General features: G+C 39.9%; 1 protein-coding gene across 1 annotated transcript in view; it reads right to left on the bottom strand.

Moving 5' to 3' along the window:
• The window catches only part of ctnna2 (catenin (cadherin-associated protein), alpha 2), a 422,437-nt gene that overhangs the window by 89,039 nt on the left and 306,702 nt on the right, over positions 1 to 26,696 (bottom strand). Inside the window, 1 exon segment of the mRNA XM_034687997.1 lies at positions 6,058 to 6,138. Coding sequence (XP_034543888.1) covers positions 6,058 to 6,138 — 81 coding nt within the window.

The following is a 26,696-nucleotide window of genomic DNA, read 5'->3' as shown; positions in this document are numbered from 1 at the left end:
ACCCTGAGCTTTAAAAATGTCCTCCGTCCTATATGACTTGCAGTAAGGATTACAATTTTTCAAGCTTCAGTTGGTGGGCTAATTACTGAGCTACAGCATAGTAGCATCACTGATTAGCTCGTCTTGACATTTTGTTCATGTGATCTGTAGGGACACATTGTATGAGGTATCACATTTCTTATCAGAAAATGAGATTAAAGCTCAGATGATTTCATGTGCAACTGGAAATGTACAGTATCTGTGTTTGCAGATGCAGTTTCCATTAATTTAACCCAGGTGGACTTTGTTCACTCAGGCAATAGATAAACATGATAACCCTAGTTTTATGATTGTTTTCCTCTGTAAAGGAGCCATAAATGGAGGCCTAAGCAGTAGTAACAGCAATAGAGGAAAGGACATATTCAAAGACATCAAAGGTATGAATGCGTCATTGCAGCTTACATTGAATTAATACAAATGTCTATGGGGTGAATAACTGTAAAAATTACTTTGAGAGGGAATCCAGGATTTTTATTTCACTTTCTTTTCATCACTCAACTTTCATATGCAATGCAATTTCATAACCACAAAAGTGCTGGGTTAGGTAATGTGAAAGATTTTACATTCAAATTCTTTTGATGATCAGAAAAGTCATGCTTTGTGATTCATAAAAAGAAAAGGTTACACTGTTCAGTGGAGCAGCATACTGTAATTGAGCTGAGTGAGCTTGGATCCGAACACAGTGCTTGATAGAGTTGTCCATGACATTCTTCAATCATTTTTTAAAAGTGGTTTTCAGTTGCTAACAGTCACATGAATTTTAATCTGATATCCCCAGCATCTTCTTCTGCCTCAAAATGCCTCTTCCACTGCCATTTTAGCTTTTATTGTTTCACAAGGATTACTTTCTGGTTCTTATTTCTTACCAAAATTGTTCTTCTTGACAGTATTATAGACTTTTCTTAATTGGACATAAAAGATATCTAGCTGTATGTACTCAAAGTATTTGGTGATTCTCCACGCCAAAAAAAGAGAGAAACAAACCGCAAATAGAGTCAGTGAAGCCATCGGTGCCACATTTATCAAATTCCTTTATTTATCTAATATCCTTGGTTTCTTTATTTGGCCTGGAGCTGTTGGGCTTGGAGTCATTTGTTTTTCAGCTTTCCATTTTGATTGTCAAACTTTAAACAGTGGTGCAGTTTTGCTTCTCAATTAAAAAATGATGCTTTTTAAGTTCAATCTCCCTGAGGTAGATAATGTCAACTGTGCTTTAATTTTCTTGTTTGTCCAACTTTAATAATATCCATTCATCCTGGAGCAATAAATGCTTTTAGTTTGGGCACATTAGAATGAGACTTTAATCTAATTGGAGGAATCATAGCTTTTTTTAGCCCCCTTAACTGGCTTTCTGGTTAATTTAAGTATTTAACTATGTCTTTATATTTGGAAAATTTCCATTTTTCCACTTCTACTCATGAGACCGGCGGTATCATACCTTTATTTTTCAAAATAAATATGAAAAGCTTGAGGTTTTTCCACAAGTATATTTTGATTTATTCATGTGATTGCCTCCTTTTATGTGTCCGTAATAATTTTGAAACCCTGTGTCTCGTGTTTTTCCTATCTCAATAAGTCTCTTCTTGCTTTGCCTGCTGTCTATGTTATTTCAAGAGGCAAATTAGGAAAGACATTCAACTTTTAAATGTTTTTTTTCTAGAATTAGAATGCATAGCAGGGAAATGATCCACCATCATGACTGCTGCGTCCTGGACCAGAGGGTCAGCATGAAAGGGGCCCACTCCTGCCAGCAGCAGATGTACAGCAGGGAAGCAGAGAGCCACCAGCTGTTAAAAGGCTGGTAGGGCACAAGGGGCTCTGACTTATGGAGATGAAGTTTTCGCCAAAGACAAAGTCTGGCTAAGCTGCGACTTGCTGTCTCTATATAATGTGTCAATTCATAAAAAGTGCGAAACGAGTTGTTTGTTATCTTTTCCTGGCTCGTAAGAACATATGTAAATTTCAGTTTGCTGCCCCGCTGAGAGGCATGGTCAAGCCATCAAAGAGCCTTGGGTGTAGACTGTTAACACAAGTTATGTTTTATGTATTATTCTTTTGAATCTTTAACGTTGTCTGCGTATCTCTGTGCACATGCAAGTGAAACTGGGACAAACATAGTTAGCTAAATGTGAAGGACAAGGCTCTAGATTAACACTTGATAATTTTAAGGAGAATAACTATTAACAGATTCATTTTTTAAACATTTTTTGTGTTTCTGCTTGATGCCAAAACCTTGAAGTTAATTTTTGAGACAAGCATGCCATGACGACAACAAAAAGGGCTACAGCCTTTGTACATGGGGCGCCTGCTCAACCAACTAAGCAAAACTGGCACCCAGAAACAAATATTTTAATAGTTAGAAAAGAGACTTATTTAAATACTAATGCTTAAATATTGTGAATCTGCTATAACCAAGGTCACTTTCATCACAACTTTGTACTTCCGCATTGTATCCATAGTATTGGTGTGATTTCACATTGTATTATGGCAGAGGCACCATTGTTTTCTTGTCCAGGAAGCTTTTTTTCTGTGTGTCTTTGTTTGCCTGATTACATCTATTGTAAATTTAAGAGGTTGATATAACTGCAGATGGGAACAATTTCAAAATGTAATTTTGAGTCGTGACGGATGTTTACACATTGCCTCTCACATTCCCACGGTTGCCCTGAAGGGTTTTCTGAATTGCTGTTGTGTTTTCTGAATTGCTGTTGTGTTTTCTGAATTGCCGTTGTGTTTTCTGCATTGCCGTTGTGTTTTCTGAATTGCCGTTGTTTTTCTGATTTGCTGTTGTGTTTTCTGATTTGCCGTTGTGAGTTGCACTTCAGGGCCACCGTACATTCCCCAGTTATTTTCATTAAAAAGTTTAAAATGTGCTTTTAAACTTGGTTATTAAACACCATGTCTACATTTGAATGATGGAAAACTTGCATGGTTGTACAGCCCTGCATTGTCTCCATCAGACAGGGTAGTGTTGTGGAAATTTGCATCAACTAAGAAAACAAAATGGGGGTGAGCACAACATGATTGACATCCTCTGAATTCTCCCAGCATGACAGACACCTTCGCATTGTCTTGTATGTAAACACAACAGCATGGTACGAAAACAACAATGCCACATTTCTCTGGTGGTGTTGTCACAAAGCTTGTTCAATCTTACCTGCTCCCATTTCACAAACGCTGCCTGTCATTTGTGCTTGTCTTCTCTAATATTTGATCCCTCCTTTTCACAAAGGAGGCTGAAACGCTCAGACGCACAATTTGTGTTCCTCCCCTCAGGAAGGTCTTGTGTCTCTACACGGCACCACTGACTTGCTAAATGCTTTGACATAATTACAGTATCGTGGCTCAGTGTAATGTCTGCATGTGCGCAGCAAGTTTGCCCTCCCATCTAAACTCAAAGCTCAAACAGACCGCCCATTCTGTCATGTCAAGCCCTGAGTCAATAGAGCATCCTGTCAGAGTGAGTACCGCCTGCCAGCCTGTCAGACAGCCCCACCAAATGCCCAACGGGAGGCTGAGTTAGAGCCTCCCTTCTGGAATGATCCCCTGGTCTTAATAGGTCAGAGAGGACACAACGGCAGCAACTCTGTGCAGGTAGTCACTACTGTCATTTTTGTGCCTCTCACGCAGAGAAATATCTTGCACTGCACGACAGGAACGGGCTGTTTGGAAGAAGTGCAGTCAGGGATCATAACACTCAGATGTCATCATGGTTCATGAATAGGGTTTATTTTCCTAAGGGGGATGCCGGCTCAAATACTCTGTAATCTATAATAGAAGGTGTGTTAAAAAGATACTAATTTTTAATTTACAAGACATAAAAGAGCAGCAAGAAAATGCTTGAATTGTTGTACTACATCCAAATTAGGGTTATCTTTATGTTATGTGTGTTGTTAACATTTATTCATACTCTCAAACTTTTATATCACCAAGCACAAACAGTTTTCTATTTAATCACCAGTGGTGAAAAACCTTTTGAATTTGAAAGCAAAATTTTCTACTGCGTCTTAATATGACTCTCCAGAGTATGAGAATGAAGTGTGGAGCAGGGCTCAAGATCTCTTATGACTAGGAAAGCATTTTATCATCAACAAAAAATTTGGGTACACAGTGTTTTGATTACAAGATGAAACTCAAGGGCCTGTGTCAGGCGAGGGTATTTTCTTTTGCTGGTAGGGCCATCGACTGAGCCCTTCTCAAAGAAATTTAACCAAGAAAACATAAAACAATGGGAAGGAGTTGTGTCTTGGTGTTGGCACAGTTAACAAGAAATACAGGTCTAATTAGTTTCTCTTCCATTATGGTTGTTGACAAAAATTATTTTGCAGCCCCGCCCCTTCTTGGTATGGATTGGTTACTAAGGGCAAAGTGACATTGACGAGTGCAGCGGTGTTCCAAAACTTGAAGTATTTTCAAATGAGAGCTCGGTGAGCACAGCGACAAAAAATGATGGTGCCAAAGGTATCTTTTGCACTTCGGACACTATTGGTTAGAATGCTGAACTGCATTGGTTTGATGCAGAAAGTAGGCACTTTAAGCGCATGCAAAATGAAAAAGAAAAGTTAGTGGACTCCAAACAAAATTTTAGCTTGTAACACTGTATACTATGTGTTAAAAGCATCTAAGAAAAAGTATGTACAAACCCAGAAACGGAAGGAATGGTAATGGAAATAAAGTATTGAAAGTTGGAAGAGCATTTTATCTTTATTAACCTGTAGTCTGTCTAATAACAATGTTTGTCTATGTGAAGTTCTTCCTACTCTGGGTTAAAGTTTGGTTAAATTATATGTTTTGGTTATTTCAACAAATTTCACTTAGCAACTAGAACCATTTTTGAATCAATTCCATCAACAAGTGTTAGCTCTTCAGTCTAGTCCAGTTGTGTCTGTTGAAGCATGACTCTTTTCTGTGTTGAACAGATGTCATATAGTTGCACTAAAAATATTTATTAGCTACAGTTTATGTTTGTCACTTTCCCTGGTTAAGATGAACATTGGCACTGCAGTCTAAAATTGATCAGTCCATTTAAATAAATGTAATATCCACCTGCTGCCTTTGCACCAGGGAATCTGTAAATGGCTCCCAACAAATATCTTACTTTGTTCTGTATGGGATACACTGAAACTGCAGTGCCAGCTGTTTGAATTCATTATTTAGCTTTAAATAAATTAATATTGATTCTTTGACCAGTTTAAGATTGACATTGTTCAGAAAGGGGAGCACTGACTAAAGGCTGATTTATACTTCTGCGTCGCCCCTACGCAGCAGGGGCTGACGCGGACATGAGCCCCACATACTTGTGCGTCGATGTGTCCGTGTCGCGCAGCAATTCTCCTCCGATACGCCTGAGGGCAGTGTGGTCTCTCTGATAGCCGGTCGCCTGCTTCCGGTCCTGCTACGATCTCTGTTTACTTTTCCACATCGATTCAGAGCGTGTTCTGTTAATCTACAGCTGATACATGTTGCTGTTTATCATACAGACATGATTACATGAAGAATAGAGAGGAGGAGATGAAATACACAGCCGATGTGTGGCCGATGTCCGGGATCCCGGAAGTGCTGTGAATGCGGGAAAGACAAAGCCATCGAGCGGACCAATCACAGAGCTTGCGGTCCGCGTCGGCTCTACGCGTAGTTACATTTTGGAGGAGGTGCACGTCAGCTACGTGCGTAGGCCTCTGCGTAGGTACGGGAGCTACGCGGACCTACGGCGTAGGCTACGCCGTCGATTCGACGCAGAAGTATAAATCAGCCTTAAGAGGAGAAAGGAATGGCCCTCTCGTTGAGTGACACTGACTATTTAGATAATTTGGAAAGTTTTGAGAGACGGACCATGAGATAGTGGGCTTTGCCTGTTTATGTATATAGGAAAAAATACAATTTCTGAAAATATAGAACATTGTCTGCCCCAACTTGGGATGTCTGAGTGAAAAAATAAATAAAAGTTGTGTCTCCATTTGAGAGATGGCAAATACAAGTTCTGCAAAGAAGATTTAGATGTATAGAAGTAGTACTCACCTGTCTGCGCAGGTCCCGGGTCTTTTTGGTCATCTTGTCAATGGCTGAGTTTAATGGGTCACCTTTCTCTTTCCTGCCAGTCTGTAGATGAAAACAAAACAGGAAACATTTGCTGGATAAGTTGAAGGACATTCCAACAGTAAAGCAGTTGTAGCAAAAACTCATTAAGTGTACATCCAAACATGGCATCACATTTCAGAGTATACATTTTCTTATCAAAGTAACTGAAGCAAAGCTAATAGGGTGTAATCAGAAGAGACTCGCAGATATGAAAAATACACTCCATCATATTACAGCATTACAAGTGATCGATGATTAGACTGGAGTCAGTGAAAACATGACAAAACAGTTTATGTTATTTTAGCTACTAGCCTATCTGGCAGGCATTAATATAATTGTAGCCAATTCCCCTGTGTGCTGCTTTCCCAGGCACTGCCAACTCCTAGTAGTGGCTTCAAGAGGGTGTTGACTACCATGTGCTTCACCTGATACACGCAGAGTCACCAGCTGCTTCTTTACACCTGACAGCAGGGAGCTCCAATGGGAGAGCAGCACAGATTCCAGATTCTCCTTCTCTTGAGTTAACACACATCCTGACCAACCAGTAGGAGTCGCTAAGGCACACAGGAACCCTTGGAGTCTATCATACTGAAATTTTGCTAACTGTGTTCATTGAAATGCCTAGCCAAAGAAGGTGGCTCCTCTGTCTGTATTTATCACTTATAAACTCTCCTGTTTCTGCTCAGAAGCAGTGGAGAAAAGAAGAATGATTTATACTACTTCAGTTAGAGGATTTTCACTCTCACTGCTGAACTTAGGAAGAAAGCTTGGCCTGGAGGTCAGAAAGAGGCTGTCAGTATCTTGGAGTGAACTGTTCCTGCTCTAGGACACAAATAAAGGATCCTGAACTCTGAACAGCTGAGAAAAATGCATGAACGCGTGTCCCAGGCAGGAGAAAGTTGTAAAACCATTTAAGTGGTGTTCAGAATAATGACTTCTAATCAAGTAAAAATGTGAAGAATTGTCTCTAATTTATCATCATGAGAATCATATTGCAATGACTGAATTAAATAGCTAGAGGTCTAAACAGTATAAAAATGTGGATTACAAAATATTAACTGTTATGTAAAAGCTGGGTATATGTTAATTCTTTAGGTCACAAAAATGCTACTAAAAATAGAGGAAAAAATCCCCCAAATAAAAACAGGAAGAAGTCAAGGAATTGATCCACAACTACAATGTGTGGACTTCTTGAGATGTGACTAATGTGCCACATTTACTGCAACACTGCCAACACTCCCTTGGGTCTTCTCAGTTAGCTGCTGCGTGAAGTCAAATGCCACCACACTTCAAATTAAAGGTCTAAAAATAATCATTCATGTTAATTACCCTGTCCTTTTCTGTTGACAGCCAACAAAGGAAAAGGGTGCAGCTTACCCCTCTTTTGAAACCAATACTACATTGAATGTAATACTGACCCTTTTGAAGGAGGTTTATGTTGATGCGACCTATATTGTATGTACTTCTCATACATTTAACTAGGAAGCAGAAAGGGGGCAAGACAATCAATCTGCTCTTTAATATCCCTCAGGTGGTTTTGACTTCCTTTATTTACAATAAAGCTGAATAATTTTGTTAGCAGGAGGTTCAACAGATTGTTAGACAAATTGATCTTTTGTCAATACAATACCAGCATACTAAATTATTTGTGCCATTTGACTGTCTGTTCAGCATAGCATGATGGCGAAAAAACAAAATGCACATCAGCCTTTTTGCAGGATAAACAAATACCCAGTGACATGGATTCCCATTCATCCCTGCCTGTCTAGAACGAGACAAACTGACCACAACTGCAAACAGCAGGGTCTTAAGTTAAGGGGCTATTAAGTTGTTGTCTTGTTTAATGAGACACAAAATGTGGTTGCTTATCTCCGTGTTGCTGCACTATAGCTGTGTTCCCTTTAATAACCGAGTGGGGCAGAATGCCTCACATCTACACAAGAACTGAATGTGACCACATCAAACACCCACCTCATAGTAACTCACACCAAGGTCAACACTGACTGTTTTCACTGATTGTCGTTTCAGTGCTATCAGGTTGTTAAATGACCGTCCCCTCATTTTCTCTAAAGCAGATAGAGGGCTGCTTTCATAAACTCAGTCCCACAACATACTGACATTGAATGGGACAGCTGTTTCTTTTGAGCACTATATGGCTCAGGAGGTATGTGAACTGTAAAAAAAAAAGGACTTTAAGTGAGTTGGTACCCTTTCTTGAAAGTTAAAAACAACATGCTGACCTTATTTTCTTTTCTCCTCTCTTACAAAAGCCTCTGCATTCAAAGGGATGCCAACTTGAGGACAAACAGCCACAATCTCCCAGCTATTTCTGCTATTAGGATTGGTCACACTCCGAACTGAGTATGTGTTTCATTGTGGGGGGAGAGCTGTAGGGATTTCACGTTTGCAAGGTCACTGATGTAAAAGTGCTGCTCAATGAAAAGAGCCTGTCGCCATAAAAAGGAGATCTGATTCTTTTTTTTTGTTGAATGTATTGCTGGCTTGCCCTTGGCCAAGGCTTGTGCAGCACAGGCTTTCTTTCATGTGGATGTTAAACATTAGGAATGAGCCATTTGTCTCCCAGCTCGCACTGGAGTTAGTCACACTCTTTTAATAGTAATCACATAATGCACACTTTTCTTTTTGTGGAGCAATGCAGCAAACAGAGAGGGAGAATGTGAACCATACATCTGAGGTTGAATCCCACATAAGGCAAACACTCATCTGACCCTTACTCCTCTGTTGTGCTCTGTTTGTCTTATTTTGAAAGACACAGAAAATGGCTTTATCCTGTTGATGGTTGAGGAGGAGGGAAAATGAAGATAGCATTACCATCCATTATGCACCACACACTCGTACAAGCACTCACGCTTTGATGTGCATGCACAGATGAGCTGTATACCAAGCAGGGGACATGACAACATTAGTCATTGTGCTGCCTAAAGAGCCTAATGTGTCATTAAGGCACCAGAGGGACGCACCGGATTAAAGACGCTCACTGCCAAAAATAAAAAGGGGGCTTAACTGGAACCTTTCTGAGGACACTTCAAATGTATTCACATGGTTTAATGTATGACAGGCAACCCTAATTGAACTGAGAGAAAGACAAAACTAGCCGGTCCCTGACATAAACAACTCCTTTTATTATTATTATAATGAATATACACGCTGCAAAACAAAATGAGTGTGTGCTTTTGTTTTTAGTTCACTCCATTTTCTGGAATCAGAAACCCCAGCTGTTTTATTTCTCAAAACTCTGAACTCTTTAATCTGAGTTAAGGAGATTAAAACGGCACAGCGATGTCAGTCTAAAGGGATAAAGCCCAGCACCTGTTATTCTGAGCCTCTATTGACAACTGAGCAGTACTTATTGCAGAGAACATTTCCTTCTTACTACAGTATCTCTTTGTGTTAATTTGTGTCTTTAAGTTCATTGCAGCATCCTTTAAGCAGTTACAGTATGCCACGAAGGTCACCATTCCTATAAATACGCTTCTCCTTTCTACTGTAATTATTCCCTTGCTTGGTAAGATATGTCAAAACTCTTTTGACATGGAAGTATACGAGAAAAACATTGCTCATCTTTGGTGTCTTGCAAATATGAAACTCCCAATTAAAACTGCTATGCATGAATCTCCCATCACAAACTTTATCTACAAAGCAAGCTATGATGATGATGAGTCATAGGTTAGTCAATGCGTCAGGCTCTTTTCAGCCCGGGTCGGTCCAAACGGCACAATCTGAAATGTGTGTGCATATGTGGGTAAGTGAGTGTGTAAAATAAAAAAAAAAGTGAGAGACAAATCGACTCTCATTATTTTATTTATGTTTCCGTTGTGTTTATCTGGGAAACTATTTGACTTCCTTCCATTCCCATCCAGGTGCACCCTGAATGTGAGCACAATTGTGCTCTCCAATTCACGACCATTAAAAGCTTGACAACACACTTGTTTGTGATTCGATTGTCTCCCATATAGCAATATTGATTGCTTAGTTTTTGACTGCCACATAATGGAATGTGCATGTTCGCCTTTTCTAGTAAACACAAGTCCCCATGGTGTTTGGCAGACAATGTTCCCAACTGTCCCCATCCATTATTTTCCACCCCCTGCTGTGCACTCATTCATTCTCAGTTGGGGAGAGGAAGATGGAGGAGGGTGCCTGAAAATAAGCATCTAGCGTGTGTGTGTGTTTGTGGTAATGGAAGCAGAAGCAGAAGCAGCAGCGGTGGAGTTATTCTAGCCCACTCTGGAGATGGCTGGTGGATGGTGCATGCTGGTGGAACGGCAGAGGGGGCCCTGAGCATGTTCCCTCTCTCAGGCCCTCCCAAACTAAGCGGTGTAATTCAGTGGCACACTGCAGCGCAAACTACTTCACTGCATTTTTGACCTTAAACCCTGTGAGGTTGGGAAAAGAGCGGTGTCTGTGCAAGATGAAAAATGTGCAGGGTAATGTGGCACTTGGTTTCAGGTAAGTCGTTTTTACATTTTCCAGATATTTTGAAATTGAAAATAACAGCCCGGCTCAAATTCAAGCAATATATCAATGACATCAATAGAGAAGTGTAGTTCAATCTTTGTAGCTTAAAGTTTTTGTCAGTTGGGCTGAGACACAATTTATTTTACTTTCCTGTTCTTTGATTTCTTGATCCAGACCCTCACCTACGTTCATCCTTTGTTGTTTTTTCATGCAAATGAATACCAAGAGCTTTCTTTCAACAAAGGAATGAAGAGACTTAATGGAAATGCAGACAATCAATACATTTCTGATGCACCCAGATTGAAAGGTGACTTCATTCGCAATTAACTGCACTGAATTTTATTTTGTATCAGAGTCTCTGTACAGCCCCTGAAACTAATGTAATAAAAAAATGACAATACAAGAAAAGGCTGCAGTCGTAGGATGGTGAAAAGCAGTGAGGAATGAATCTGGTAATTCATAGGCAATAACATGGCAAATCAAAGGAATGGGCAGATAAATCAGAGGCAGGAAAATAGAAGACAGGTAGGGGGTGGGGGTACAGGGAGGGGAGGGGGATCATGAGGCATTCTGTCTTATTGTCTCCCAGGATCAATGTGTTAAATGACATCAATTCCGGCTCCTTGTCAATTCAATTAGGCAGGAGCGAGAGCTACAATTACTGTCCAATGTGGTTACACTGTCTGCAGCCAGCTTAAAGGGGAAGGCGAGCTGATAACGAGAGGTTGAGAGAGTGTTTGTGTATGTGTGCAGGCTGGGGGTTGGAGTTGGGGTTGATAATAGTGGTAACATGTTGGTGGGGTTACCAGCAGATAATGGGTAGCTAGATCCTCATTAAGATAAGTTGTGCTCTCTCAGCCGTGGTGCCAAAGATGGGCCAATTTAACTTGTTCTCATTAAGTAGAACTTAAAGAGGTGCAGCGGTGGCTATCAGTTTGATTACAGGATACTGAAAAGAAAACACGCTACAACGCCTGCGGCTAGAGAAAAAAATACTTCCAGATGAGTGGCTCAGATTAGAATGCCTTTTTCTGGGTCTTTAAATGAGATGACAGAGCAACACAGTACAGAAATAGATGCCATATCATAATCTCATTATAGGCATTATAAACCCCCGGCAAACTAATAAATATACAGTTCAGGCACAATGCAATGCCGAAGCAAATAAGGGCAGAAATATAAATGTGTGGGTGTGCGTTTTTAAGTGTGCAAACACAGTGGAATAGAAATAGTTTGCTGAACTATTTTCTGAGGGGTTTAAAGGCTGAAAAGACAATAAGTTATTTGGGAAGATTTTATTTCATTTTCTGCATCCATCTATTGTCTGTACCTGCTTATCCCGTGTAGGGAGGTGAGATCTCATACACAGGCATTAAGCCAGCCTGGCCTGGTAGCAAGACTATAACAGGGCTCATGCATGCAGGTAAGTTTAAAAAAAATGATAATATATTATGCATTTAAAATCTTGTTTCTGAGAAAATTTGACACACATCAATGTAAAGTTACCACTAATCTGTTGTCTGTTAATATCTGGGGTCCAACTAATTACTGGATTTTATAGACTGACACAATATGATAATACATTACTCTCAACATGGTTTGTAACCACAATTATGGCATGAATGGTCAGTGTTTCATGGAAAAGCAACATGTAAATACAAAGCATTAACTCACCAAAATAACATTTAATTAACTTGTTTTGAACCCTCACCTCCTCAGACATGTGGTTGTGTCAGTGATGTGGGCAAAGCGTGACCTTTAACTGTGTTAATCTGAGGCTGGTTGCTGAAAATTAGATTGCAGTGTTCACTAGATTTTAGGATAATCCTGACTGAATATATAAAAAAAATTACACCCAGGCCCTTGAGGCTTGACTTGCTTTGGCTATCTGTGTGATTGTCTCAAATAAGCTGCTTATCAATTCAGTTTGTTTCTGAAATGAAATAGATGATAAGAGAATTAAAGTCTCTTATGCCATGTGAAAAAGCTTGTTGTTATTGATTATCCAATTAGTTTTAAGCTGTTTGTTAATGTCATCAAGACATGAACAAAGGTCTGGACACTGGTCTTTCTTTCATGTTGTAAGGTTGTAAGGTTCAATGAGAGTGATGCTGACCCTAAGCCAGTGGCTCTCTGTCTGTGTCCTTGTGAATCTGAATGAATCTGCTTCTTCTCTGGGTTTCTGGCTGTTATCGTGACATATAATCATACGTCTGTGGTTATAATGTGATGAATTCGCCTTAACTGATTGACAACAATATGATTAAATAGTTGTTTTATCAATTAATAATCAGCAGGTGTGCCAGCACTGATTTACAGACCGCAGCAGAAACACGTGCGCTACACACGCTCATCTAAAACAAACATTCTGCCGTTTGTAAATGTGTATCAAGAGGTCCCTATACAGAGAGCTTAATGTCTTCGCTTCTCTCACATGGTATCTATAACGGTGCTGTTTGAGCCTGGCAGTCTCCTGTAAGTTAGAGTTAATGCCGCTGAGAATGACACAGCCCGAGGAGGAGCCGGAGTGCCTTCTGGCACAAGCTCTCTCATGTTTAATGGCTGATGCCGTTTGCTTACTCCTCTCATTACACTGGCTCATGTTTAGACTGTGGGCCCGTCACTGGCTATTAGCATCTGTGGTCAAGCAGGCTGTGGATGAGAGGAAGCATCTGGCTTATCATCAAGCACATCGTAAGAACGAAATGAGCAGTTTGTTTAGGCTGGGGTAAACACAGAATGGAGGATTAACGCCCTGTTTGCGTGGAAACATGGTTTATTTAAAGAGGAATGCAACACAAAAACAGACTCTTGAGTCATACAAATCAAGACTGATACGAAGATACCGAAGATATTTCCCTCATTTTATAGCTGAAAAGAGCTGAGAAGAATGTTTGCACGTTTTCACAACCTGGCATTGAGCTGTTCTGAACTTTTAGGAGGTTATTTCTTGGTTTAGTTGAGACGACAGCTGTGACTGACAGAATCATGGAGAGGAACATGGAGGATGACATGCAGCAAAGGTCTTGAGCCTGAATTGAACTATTGCCATTGAACATGGCAACAGTTTTTCATATTGAGCCCCCATGGGACATAGGGATGCCCGTATATTGTACTATGATGATGTAAGGTCAATGTTAGCCTGTGGCTGGGGGCTGCAGCAAATCTAAATTAGGCAAATAATATCATTATTTTTGAATACTTACTGATGGCTGGACAACATAGCTTTTTATGTAACAGTGACAACTTCAGCAAGGGCATACATAAAGAAATCTAAGTGGACATAAATGAGGGGAAACAGTGAAGGGAGAGAGGGGACGCACGAAACAGAAACTGCAGCAGAGTCAGAGGCCAAGGCAGGACAGAAAATACTACAGAAACAGACACAGACAGAGCAAAGGATATGCTTTCACGTCTTCACTCTGACTTTCTGAACATGAAACATTATCAAAGCATATTAAAGGAGTTTTCATTTTAATTGTGGACCTGGAACATTGGACAAATACTCGAGGGATGAAAAATGAAGGGTTGTTAGAAAACTGGTGCTGCTAATGTGGAGATGAAGATGACCTAAGATGCCATAACAGAGTAATTTTGAATTCACGGACAGACACTGCTTCTAGAAAATTCAGACCTTCACTAACCCTTTCACATAGAGGAAGGTTACAGGCATCATAAAGAGTTTATTATCCATCTCCTTTAGTCAGAGACTGTACATTGGCATTAAAAGGCTGTCATCCCTCACAGAATTGGTTTCTTATAGTGAGGCAAAACCTGGAAAAAATGAATGCCACTGAATGGGATAAGAATTGAGCAAACTTGCAGAGGCAGGACTGGTAAATATGAGGACTGTTAAGAGGGTTTGAAGAACGTAGCGTATATAGAGCATGATGGAAGATGTACTCAGCAGTGAAAAGACACTGAACTCTCATACGGTGTCCTAAAAAGACTCCACATGATTTAAAATGCTTTAAATTAAAAGCGAAAAAAGCAGAAAATCTGCCTTGGTAATTCTGGTCTGCTTGATTTAATGATTCCCTCCATCCTTAATGCATACTCAAAAATCACCACTAAACGTAGTTGCATGCAATGCACCGTCACGCAGCAATGCAGAGGTTTAAGAATAGAAGCGTGAAGAGAAGTGGGGGTTAAATTTTAAGTGTGTCGGGCGCTAAGCCAAGGTTTTAGGTGCATAGTTTCAGGAGAATAAGAAAAGGAGCGAGGGGAAATGTCTGGTTATCAGACTGAAAGAGAGAGAGCAGGCAGGGGATGAAAAAGTCTAGTCCTGCTGCAGCAGTATGGGGAGCTAGAGCAATGCTGCCTGAAGCCTCCCTGAACTGAATAGCAAGTAGTTTTGCGAGGGAGGGACTGAAGGAAGGGCAGCATGAGAGGAGAGGAGAGGAGTGAGGGAGGGGGAGGAGGAGGAGGAGGCTGAGAATAGGTTAGAGAGGGTGAGAAAATAAGAGAGTGGTGTGATATCTGTGAGAGCAGAACTGTGGTAAAGAGAAAAAAAAGTGAGTCAATGGGGTGAGGAGAAGGTTTGAGTATCATTGATGTACTTTTGTTTCACCGCAGAGCTGAAAAAAAGACAATTTATCACACAGACGCACACGCGCACTTGCCTACACATGCATGCACAAACATGACTCCGCTGTCTGTGGATGCTTGATGCTGTGTTTGAAAAGTGTGAAGCTTCAATACAAGTCAAACGCTGCGGATCGGCTGAATCACCTACAACAGGGGCTGCAGGTCAATCCAATTCAAGGACCTGTTCTTAATACCAGGAGGGATAATCCCATTTCATCATCATTTCTCTTCCCTGCATTGCATCATCCTCCACCTCTCTGTGGTGGATGACACCAGACGACGATGACATGCTATGAATTATGGGATCCCCACAATGGACACATGATAGACATTAGCGTGTCCTGTAAGGGTCAAAATATCAAGTGCTTATCATTCAAATTGATGTCCACGCCTGGCCCTCCTTATGCATATCCTTTATGTCACTAATGGTGCTGTTAACACTGATTACGAGCTGTGGCTGTCATGTCAATAAAAGAAGTATGTCTGATTTTATGCTCTACTACTCACTCAAGCATAACACTATCCATGGTTTATAGTCTTTTTGTTCCAGACAAAGCTACTTACACAAGGATTCATGCGGCATACATGGAAAGGGGTCACATCCAGGCTACGCTCCATGATTATATGAGTATTTGATATCTCTCTATTTAAATATACCGTGTGGTGAACAATCTTTACTGTTCAATCTGAAACACACTGAATTTAGAGACTATGCAATAACATCAGCAAATACTTCATCAATAGAGGTGCAGCTCAAAGATACTTTGGGGAACATTTGTTTCGTGTTGACCTTGGCAACCTTTGTGGACAAAGCCACATGCCATTTTTCTTTCCATGAGAAATTTTCCCTGAATAGGAACAATAATAATCCTGCAGTCTTTTAACTGTCAAACACATCACTTACTGTGAATGTTCTCCTTGGAAAATGTAAACACACGTGTCATCAGGATGCACATCTCACTAAAAAAAAAAACTCATTCTTCCAGCCGATGGTCTTGTTCACTTTTGTTGGTCACAAAAAGGCTTCAGGGTAGAGGGGATGCACTGACAGTGATGCTGATAGGATTTCAGTGTAGGCATTCCCATGGACCCATGGGTAATGATTTGATTGGGTCCCTGGGAAATGTAATGGGCTCCTAATAAAATTTTTGCCCTTTGAGAAAATGTATGGTTAAAATATTTATTAACAGGTATATTCAAGTTTGTTCAAAATCTAGCTGAAGTAAAAGAATGATATAATAGTCTTATATAACAATTACAACATGTTTTATCCTTTTATTTTGTGACATTTCTAAAACATCATCTTTCTCTGCTTACTAGGGAAAACACAGTGACCCATATGTAATGGGATATGTGCAAATGTCATCTGCGTTTAAGAAAATGACATGTTCAGGTGTATGCTCTATTCTTAAAGCCATTTTAGATATGAGTATAGATATAGAACGCCAGATAATCTGTACATCAATTTTAGGGAAGAACATATGCCACCTGGAAAAAATCTACCTCTATGGCGAACACAACTACATATCTGATTCTTCTGCAACTGGTCCCAGCATTCTAAAACCAAAGTAGAACATGTTGAAGACAAATTATTTCATCCCTCCCTTCTTAAAAAAAATATGTTTCTATTCTTAGGTCACAAAGATAGGCTGGGTAAGAAATCTGTGTACGAGTTTCTAATTATTCTATTTGAAAAAAGAACATGAGAATCATAATGAGTGCTTCAAGATTAGATTTATTTTCATATCTGCTGATACTGTTCATATTTGACACCATTAATAGTGATTTTCTTAATACTGCATTATATACAAGCCCTTAAAAAGGCAAAAAAATGGTTTGATTTTGTCAATTTGGCTACAAAGAAAGGCAGGCCATGTTGTGTTATAAACATGCAGGGTCCCTTTGTTTTCATCATCTACTTGGTTCTCTTAACATCTATCACAACACTCAGCAGCAACAAACAGGCAAACCGTCCCAAAAATGAGCTCCAGTGTCTATGATGGTCATCTGACAAGCATCTATTTCCCTGGTTACCAGGCTGACCAGCTTCACTCATCTAGCATATGATTGGTTGGCTGAAGCATCAAGGCCAGCACCATCATACCAAACAGTACAGACTAGTGGACAGACAAGCCCTAAAAAAAGACACAGAGTGCAGTGTGTGCTCACACATTATATAGTACTCAAACTAATCGTGGCTAGTGGGCAAACAGTCTCCCTGCTACATGCACATTCATTAACTTGAAACAAATGACTGACTGGGGTGACAGAGAGCTCTACCACTACAAATAACCTGAAAGTTTAGGGGCTTTGAGAAAACTGTGGCCAAGAAGCTGCACCTCTGTACTAATGGTTCACAGTGACCTACTGTATGTCTTCTGCATGGGAGAGATGAGGTAACATGTCAGAGAATGAGTGTTACGTCAAGAGGTCATCTACTGATGTACAGTACTTATTATTTTCTATTTCAGGACATTACTTTACTGCATGGAATAATAAATAAATGATAACTTAATACAAGTTGTGACAAGGAAAGGAATTGTTTGCTATCCCTGCGAATGTGGTGGTTCCCATGGATAGCAGGTTTTACAATGAATAATATGCGTGTTTTTTTGTAAACCAGGATAATGATGACTCAAGCTGCTCCTCTGGGTGGGTTTCTGTGTGAAGGTAGCTCTAATCAGGGATTAGGGTGCTCTAGGAACATGGGTCTCAAACCTGACAGCAAAATGTAGCCAGCATGCAGATAAAAAAAAAAAAAAAAACATGCTAATGATAGCATGATAACGCTTCCCTACCTGCTGCCTATGATTGTGTCTAAGCCCACCGTGGAGACAAACGCTGCGTGCACAAACAACAGACACAGAGTGTACACAGCTAGACAACACTGTGGTCCCTCTCTGTAATGATCCGGGGTGCAGCAGCTTCAAAGGCTGCTGGAGCCGGCTGAACTGGTGAAATGATTATGTCTCCCACCATCCTTTCATATGAGCTTTGTCAGTCCAGCCACCCAGCAGCACAAGCCGCTAACAGAGTTGTTGTTGCTATTAGTAACGAGGAATAAGGAACAGTAAAGCCGCAGAATATGTGGACATGATGTGAGTGCACTGCGTAGAGACGGATCAGCAGATAGGACTTACTGTCATGGTGGCTGTTTGGGGATTGATGTCTTTTCAAAAGGACATCTATTCTCTTCCTTAAGCTGACTTATAAAGTGTGTCACTACAATGGGCGCAGCTGCTCGAGTCCACCAGTATTTTCAGGAAATGACATGTAGACGTCACCCTTGAAAATATTGGCTGTCATTTATCAATCTGTCTTGGAAACAGCACAGATTCAAACTGTAGCCGAGACGTATGAACCTCTCTACATCTGATTTATTAAAGTGCCGTGCAACATCCAAATGAGCACTGATTTGATCTCTGGCTGATATATTGATTCAGCAGTGGAAATAGAGACATGCTGCACCAATCCCTTATTCACACATGGCACACCCTGATTCCTGTATGTTGGCATACGTAATGATGTAGGGCATACTCTACATGAGGAGAGCTAACAGAGGTAAATGAGGTCTATCATCAATCCTGCGCCACAAAGATGTTTCAAGTGATTCCTCAGAGATTGCATGCATCTTCCTTTGCTGAAATATGTATTCTAAGACGATATGATATGAAACCATGTGCATTTGTTAAATACACACTTTTGTCTGAAAACAATATGTCTTCTCAGTGTATGTAATTACATTTAAAAAAAGAACAGGGAATCCCAAAAGTCTGTCTCTCTTAACCTTGTAATGTAGTTGTTTTGTTGATAACTGTGTATGTGTTCATAGCAGTTTAAAGGGTTAATTGAGGTGTTCAGATCAACGTTTACAATTCCTCTATGCAAGTGTTTGTCAATGTTTTCACACGTAAGGTGAGGTCTGTAAGTGTGGTATAAATTATGAAACTTAATCCACCAAGTGTAAAAGGAATAGTCACATCTTTATCTCATCTAAAATGAAAGAGACTTTTCTCCTGGGAAAATTTGATAAAAAGACAATGACTAATTAATGTATCATAAATACAGAGACAAAACTTTTGAAGGAAATGCACTAACTGACATGCTTGAAAACCTCAGGCATTTAAAGACTACAGTGTGCCTCAATAACAGCTAGAGAAGTCCAGAGGTAGCATGGTAGGAACTTATGGGCATCACAACCAGGGTGAAGTATACCCCTGGGCTGGCCAGCCTTATTTTCAGTGCTGTGACAGGGTCAGGTCTCTGCTGAGGGTTATCGTCTTAATTATGCATGTCCCATCTGGTAGACGAGGCTGTGGTGCAGGTGGGCAGCAGCACCAGACAGCAGTTGATAGAAGAATGACGTGATGAATAATGCTCAATCCCTGTTCTTAACAGCTTAAATAGGGTGATGCTGATAGTTAATGTAGGCAGTGCTTTGTCACTCAGGTTAAAATGTCATTTTAACCTGAGTGTCATTAATAATGACAAAGCATAATGTAGTAATGTGTTTTCCTGCGGAACAGACTGAGCTGCTAAATAGCTGGAAGAATGCTTGGCATACAATAAGATGATCTGTGCATCTGTCACTTTGTTCACACAGATACATTAGAATAAGGCAATTCTGAAAAGGAAGAAAGAAAGACAGAAAGATAGACAGAAAGAAAGAAAGAAGGGAAAGAAACAGAGAAACAAAAAAGAAAGAAACAACGAAAGAAAAAAGGAAAAGGAAAAAAGGAAAGCAAGAAGAAAGAAAAAAGAATGAATAGATAAAAAAAGAAAGAAAGACTGAAGGAAGGAAAGAAAAAACAAAAGAAAAAAAGAAAAAAGGAAAGCAAGAAGATAGAAAAAAGCAAGGAGAAAGAAAGAAAGAAAGAAGGAATGATGTGACGAAAGAAAAAAGGAATAAAGGAAAGCAAGAAGAAAGAAAAAAGAAAGGAGAGATAAATAAAGAAAGACAGAAGGGAATAAAGAAAGGAAGACAAAAGAAAGAAAGGAGGAAAGAAAAGAAGGAAGAAATAAAGAAGAAAGAAAAAAGAAAAAAGGAAAGAAACGATGAAAGAAAAAATGACAGAAAAAAGAAAGCAGAGAGAAAGAAAGAAAGAAAGGAATAAAGAAAGAAAGAAAAGAGAACGATAAGGAAAGAAGGAGGTAAGGATGGAAAGAAAGAAAGAAAGAAAGAAAGAAAGAAAGAAAGAAAGAAAGAACTGCATGTAGTATCTGCAGATCTATATAGTGATTGGAGGCCTATAATTTCATATAAGAACAACCCATAATGTACAAGTTTCATGAATCGGATAACAAAAGGGCGTCTCTTGATTATGCACTAGATTTCTGAGTTTGAAATTACTGGGATGCAGAGAAAGCAAATTGTACACAAACATTCTCAAGCAATCTGACACTGTGCAAAATGCACACATACACAAACAAGCACAAAGGCAGCAGAGAGGAAGTGAGGCCGAGAATTTTTCTCTTGTCAGAGGATTTAGCTGCTATTGTACTGCCAGACACAGTACTCTGCATTTTAATCAAGGGTGAAGTTTTATAGCCAGCATCCTTATGATGTGACAATTGGATTTTTTTTTCTTTCAGCTACGCAGGAAGGATGCGTCATCATGTGACGTTTCATTGCACAGATCTGACAAACTCCTTTGACTCTACATTCTGCCTGTGGTCAATATAACATGCAAGCAGGCAACGTTACAAAAGTAGGGTTTAATATATTTCATATGATAGCCGCAATAAATTGATGCAAGAAGAGATAACAACAGGTGGCATTATCTCCCACAGCACCAGATGCTGAGCGTTGTATAAATGTTGTGTCATTTGCCACACAGTTTTCCCATTTTATAAGACTGAGTACAACCTATGAGCTCTTTGGATAAAGTTCACATTTATTTCATACAATTACTGTTCTATATTTGGTTACATTAAAAAGACTAGTTGCTTTTTCTGCATGAAGGTGTAAAAAAAGATTCTGTTACCTTTCTAGTTTGATCATGTGTTTGAATGGCAGCATACAACAAGCAACTACACCTCAATTATGTGGTTATACATCTAGAGCAGAAAAAGACCTGACCTCTGTCCAAGATCCCTCCTTGGTTTATTTCAAGAGAAAATATCAAGTTCGGTATTTCTTCAGCAGATTTAGCACAGCTGATTTATACAGTATTTGTCTCAATGACATCTGTAATCAAATTTTATTGATATATTCAATTTAACATTTTGTTCCACTCAGTTCGATGCCACCGCACAGATAATCACCCTTTGTCGCTGTGTCTTAGCTTGTGCATTTGTACATATTCGCCCAAATATTTAGAGTGACGCGCACCCAAAAACAGAGCTGGTGTCACTTTTTCCATATGTAAACAAACACCAGCTGCCAACAGTGATGACAGAAGCCCCCAAAATACCCTGAAGGCAATGCAGTGTGATATAAAGTCTAAAGCCTTATTCCAGCTTGCCACTGAAACAATCTGCGTGATATATGTGCCCCAACTGTTTCTCCATGACCTTTAATCCAGGAGGGATTTTTTTTTTGTAACACTGTGATCTGGAAAACAAAAGGCACCAGAAAAAACAACAACTCCTGTCCTACCACTAGGAACCCTCCAATAACAACATCCTCTTAATGTAGTTTTCCTGCAGGTAGCCTAGTTTCATCACACACTCAAACATGTGACTGCTAAGTAATAAAGAAAATCTTTTTATTGCCCCAGACAGAGGTAGCAGCCTCAAAAATGGAGCGCAGGACCTCATGGGGATTAATAAAATACAACTTTAACAATCCTCTTATGTCGTATGAAGGTGTTGAGGGAATTCCTTCTGTGAACACAGAGGATATCCCTCCTTATACTGCGCACAAGATATTTGTGCCCTACCAAGAGATAGAGAAAAAGCTATTAGGGAGTGTCCAACATACAGTAGTTCTACATCTGTAATGCACTTTAAATAACTTCAGTAATAAATCATTCAAAAGTTCTAAAAGCCTGATATCTGCTGCGTCTGTGCACAGTTTAGGATCTGTCCTCTTACTGTGCTACTATATAAGACAGATCCTATGAGACAAATACACTAGATACTACATGTGCCATACAGCTCATGTCTGAAAACAACTTGGGTGAAACAAAGCCTTGCATTTCTAGTGGTTTCAACTTGCTTTCAGGGGCGGTTCCAAAGGGTGGCCTCAGGAGGCATGGGAAACTATGGTTGGCCAAGACATCCCATAATTCTAAACTACGATTGGCTATCTGTCCGGTCAAAGGCAAAACTTTAGTTTTACCTAAATTAAGCTTTGTTGCAAAAGGCTCTGCGTAGCTTTTGAATGTTGGGCCTTTTGTTTGTACTTTACATTGTGACTGTTTTTTTGTTTGAGTCCTTGTGGAACTAAGCAACGCAGACTGATATGTTTCCACTCTGACAAGCTTTGATTTGAAAAAAAATATCCCAAAACCAGAATTGTATCAACTGTATAACACCCTCATATCAGTAACTGAAGTTGATCTGATATGTAGAGACATAAATGTTGACATGTGTATGTGTAAAAACATCATGCCACCCCTGAATAAGCCGGAGCCCAAGTTACACCGGGTTTGGCCACCCCAGTAAAAAAAGAATCTGGACACACCCTTGCTTGGCACTGTTACATTTATTTTTTTTCCTGTGGTTTATTCTGTATTTTGCTACGATATAGGTTATGTGTTTAAATCTAATAGACAAAAGGACCGGGGACAATCATGTGGTTTATAAATAACTGCACTGTAAATGCATCAATATACAAACTGAGGCAACATCTGAGCATATGCACACAAACACACATGTGCTTCCAGCCACACAAGCACACTTGTATACTTTAGTGGCAGATTACAGTGTTTAACCACTTAGTTGATGTCAGTGTAATTCTATGAAGTGCTATACAATTTAACCCCACAACCCAATCCCACTCAGACTCTCCAAATGCGATCTCTGGCAGGTTCCTGTGGTGCTAGTGTCGAAGCAACACCTGGGTTTAGAGGACTAAAAGTAAAAAAAGTTATCATTGTTATCAATATGTGACAAAAAGCAGCAGCTTATTTGTCTTACAAAACATGCTCTATTGAGCCAGAGTTTGATAGAGCATATGCCTTTTTGAAACCAAGCTCCAGTGTCATCCAACACCTATTAAAAACACATAAAAGAGCCATACTATTACACCAGGTGACATATTCCTGCGCCAAGATCAACACCACAAGTGTAGTTTATTCCAAAACAACTCTGACTGTTTTCCATCTCTTTGAGCAGAGCTCCATGTTGCACAGACAGGGTTCTGTGTTTACACAGCTTTGCTAGTTTGACGAGCTAGGGGGAATAACACCTTACTGGCACAAAAGAGTAACCTGCACCTCAGGCTGTGGGAAAAATAAAAAAAGTCTGAGGATGTTTATCAAATGTGTTTGTGCATATGAATAGAGGAGGAGGCATTATGTAGTTCCTCATAATATTTGCAGAGGTACTTCATTTATAAACACTGTGTGCACACTTTGCATCCAAGGAATGTCATATATACGAGCAACATCACATTTTTTGTTGAACCTTGCACATACTTCAACAGGGGGTTAATAATAATTCACCAATGTTTTTTTCAGACATGTAGGGCTATGGAACTGTTTTTCACTGTAGGTTTTATTTGTTGTTAAAATGCAAATTTCACACTGTAATGTCCCGGAGAAAAGACGTTATTGTTTCCTTTATTTCAATCTTTAAAGTCAGCATAAGCATCAGAGTCATCCTGTCCCTCCTGTCCCTCAGTGTGGTGTACATTTCTCTAGATTTCATCCTGATAATCTTGTGAAGAATGTAATGCGGAGCGATGCTGTGCTCTGTGGATTCAATGCAAAGGTTACAGTCCGGTTCATCGTTGATCCTCCTCCCTCCGCCTGTACAGAACTCTCCTTATTTACTGTCTTCCTCAGACAGAAGTTGAAGTTGGTCTATGTCACCCTTCCTTCTTTTATAATCAACAGAGAAGTGTTTTCCTGATGTTTTGTTGAGCAGTCAGGTTTCACGGTTTCTCTCTGCAGCTGTCAAACAAACGTGACTGAGGCATTTGGGTGAAAGCAAAAAACTCTGGTACTTCCATGCACGTCGTGAACTTATGTTGGTATGGAAAAGTGTAGACCAGTATGATTATCTCTATTTGGTATTTTTTCCATCGGACATTTTGCTGATGGAAAATAAGCCGGACAACTTTGTGTGTGAATTATGCATTTACATCTCACCCTGGTTCAAACATATAAGGCTGGAAAGTGCCATCTCCTGCAGCCATGTTTTGACTCACACTCACGAGTTGCTATGGTAACATGATGCTCTTTTCAATTTGGCACACCTCATGGAAGAGAAAAGGAGCTCGTGGATTTAAAAAGATACACAACAAAAACGGTGGGTTTTCAGAAATCGTGATTAGAGCTGGTCCAAAACCTCCGTGATTTATAAAATATTTTGACTTACACATGACAAGGATGTTACATTTAGACAACAGGGGACTGTATTAAAAGGTTTAAAAAGGGCATGATATGTCCCCTTTAAAAAAAAAACACTCTGGCTCTGCCACTGCGTGCTGCATGATTGAGATCATTTCTAATGATTTATGATAAAATGCTCAGTAACAACTAAGAGGACCACGTTGCAGGACATGTCTTGCTTGCTATAGTTACCTTTTTCTTTTTGTTTGGAAAACCACTGAGCATGGTTTATCCGTAAAATCTTTATATATTTTTTCCTTGTGAAATTAAACTGCTTTTCTTTTTTCCAGTTCAGTTTGACATACATAATTGAATGACCTGTTTTGAGTTCACTATGAAACCAGGAGCCTTATTTAGGAGACCTGCGTCACCCAGGAAGTATTTAATGAATTTCTGTGTGCTTTTGTCTGTCACCGTTCAATTTATCATTTTAATCTGGGTGACACATCATTTTAGGAGAGGAAGAGGGATAGTGAGAGAGCTCCAGTGTTTGGCACTAGCACTAAATGAGCAGCAGGGGTGATAGCAATCTTAACATGACTTCTCAATGATATCAACAATTAGTTGCTAAGGGAAAATGGTGCTACTTCCATGAGCCAACAACTGCATGGTGATTTTGTTATTTGAAATGAACACGAAAGGAACAATCAGAGAAAAAAATACTTTTAAATCAAACTGATCAAAATCAAAAACCAATTACATGTTGTATTTCCTGCTGATTGGTGAGAGATGTGAATTGAGCTTCAGTGCATTCAAGTAAAGCAAATAAGAGCTTCAATCACATGATTGCTGCATGTGCACTACTGAACTCAAGATTTTATTTGTGGAACACAATTCCACTTCAATCCAAGGTTCATGAGGTATGGCCTAGTGCTTTAGATCTCTAACACAAAGACCTCCTTTGAATTATAAGGGGCATGTGTTCATTGCATTACTACTCTTTAATTAGGTTTCATTCAGAGCACAGCAAGTGTTCCTACCCTACCTCTAAGGGACACTGAGAACAAAGGCACTAGTAATTTTCCGTCTAAATTTACAAGTGTTTCAGCCTTTTGCATCAGAGACCCCAGTGTTCGCTGCATTCTGTTCTGCTTCACCCCAACATGAGAGAGGCCAGTGGACACATGAAGGATACAGAGGCTTGTGTGGCTCTGGATGAGGCAATAGGCCAGAGTAGTCAGAGGCTATCAAAGGGGGGGCCACGCCGCTCCAGAGAGCCGGGTTTTGAAAATAGGCTTGGTGGCTCTCAGTGGGATTTCTGCGTCATCTGACAGCAGAACAAAGTTCCTTTGGCAGACAGAGCCCAGTCATAGGCGCTGTTTGATGTAGTCCCTGAAGCCAAAATCATTTAGAGGCAGAACTCAATCACATAAAAAAAGACAAAAGTCAAATCGTTAAAACATGTAATTGAATTAAATGCTCACAAGGAAAACCCATGTCAACAACTCTGAAATGTGGGTGAAAACTGGCTGTGGCAGGTGGCTGTGTGACTCTAGCAGCAGTGGTGGTGGGTGAAGAATCCTGATCTTGTTTCTGTATAAAAGCATGTCCAACGATGAGTCTCACTGCTCTGTGTTGTGACATGGTTGTGACTGTCTGCCCTTCGCCCAACAGGGAACACCATGCATTGGACATGGCTGGAGGCAATTTGGAGCCACATTAATTCTCTTTCACACACACACAAAGATGCGCTACAACTGTTGAGTCTCTTCTAGTAAACATTCTTACACAGAAACCTTTTCTTTCACTCAATCTACTGTGTGGCTTTTTTTCTAAGAATGGAAATATGATGACTATTGAAACATTAAAAAGCTCTTGTCACAGATTATTAATGTTTGGCTAAATGATGCAGACAGTACTGCTTTAACAAAGATTATCCAATAATGTCACAGAGAAGGCATCTCTTCTTTCAGCTGTGGTTTTACACACTGAACACTGCTGACATATTGCTTCCCCAGTGTGTCATTGAAGATTGCATGCCCTCCTTGGAAGCAGAGCCGGCATGTTGTGTAA

Source organism: Notolabrus celidotus, chromosome 7 (assembly GCF_009762535.1).
Source record: "Notolabrus celidotus isolate fNotCel1 chromosome 7, fNotCel1.pri, whole genome shotgun sequence".
NCBI lineage: Eukaryota > Metazoa > Chordata > Actinopteri > Labriformes > Labridae > Notolabrus > Notolabrus celidotus.
Note: the sequence above shows the minus strand (reverse complement) of the source record. Positions and strands in the feature narration are given on the sequence as shown.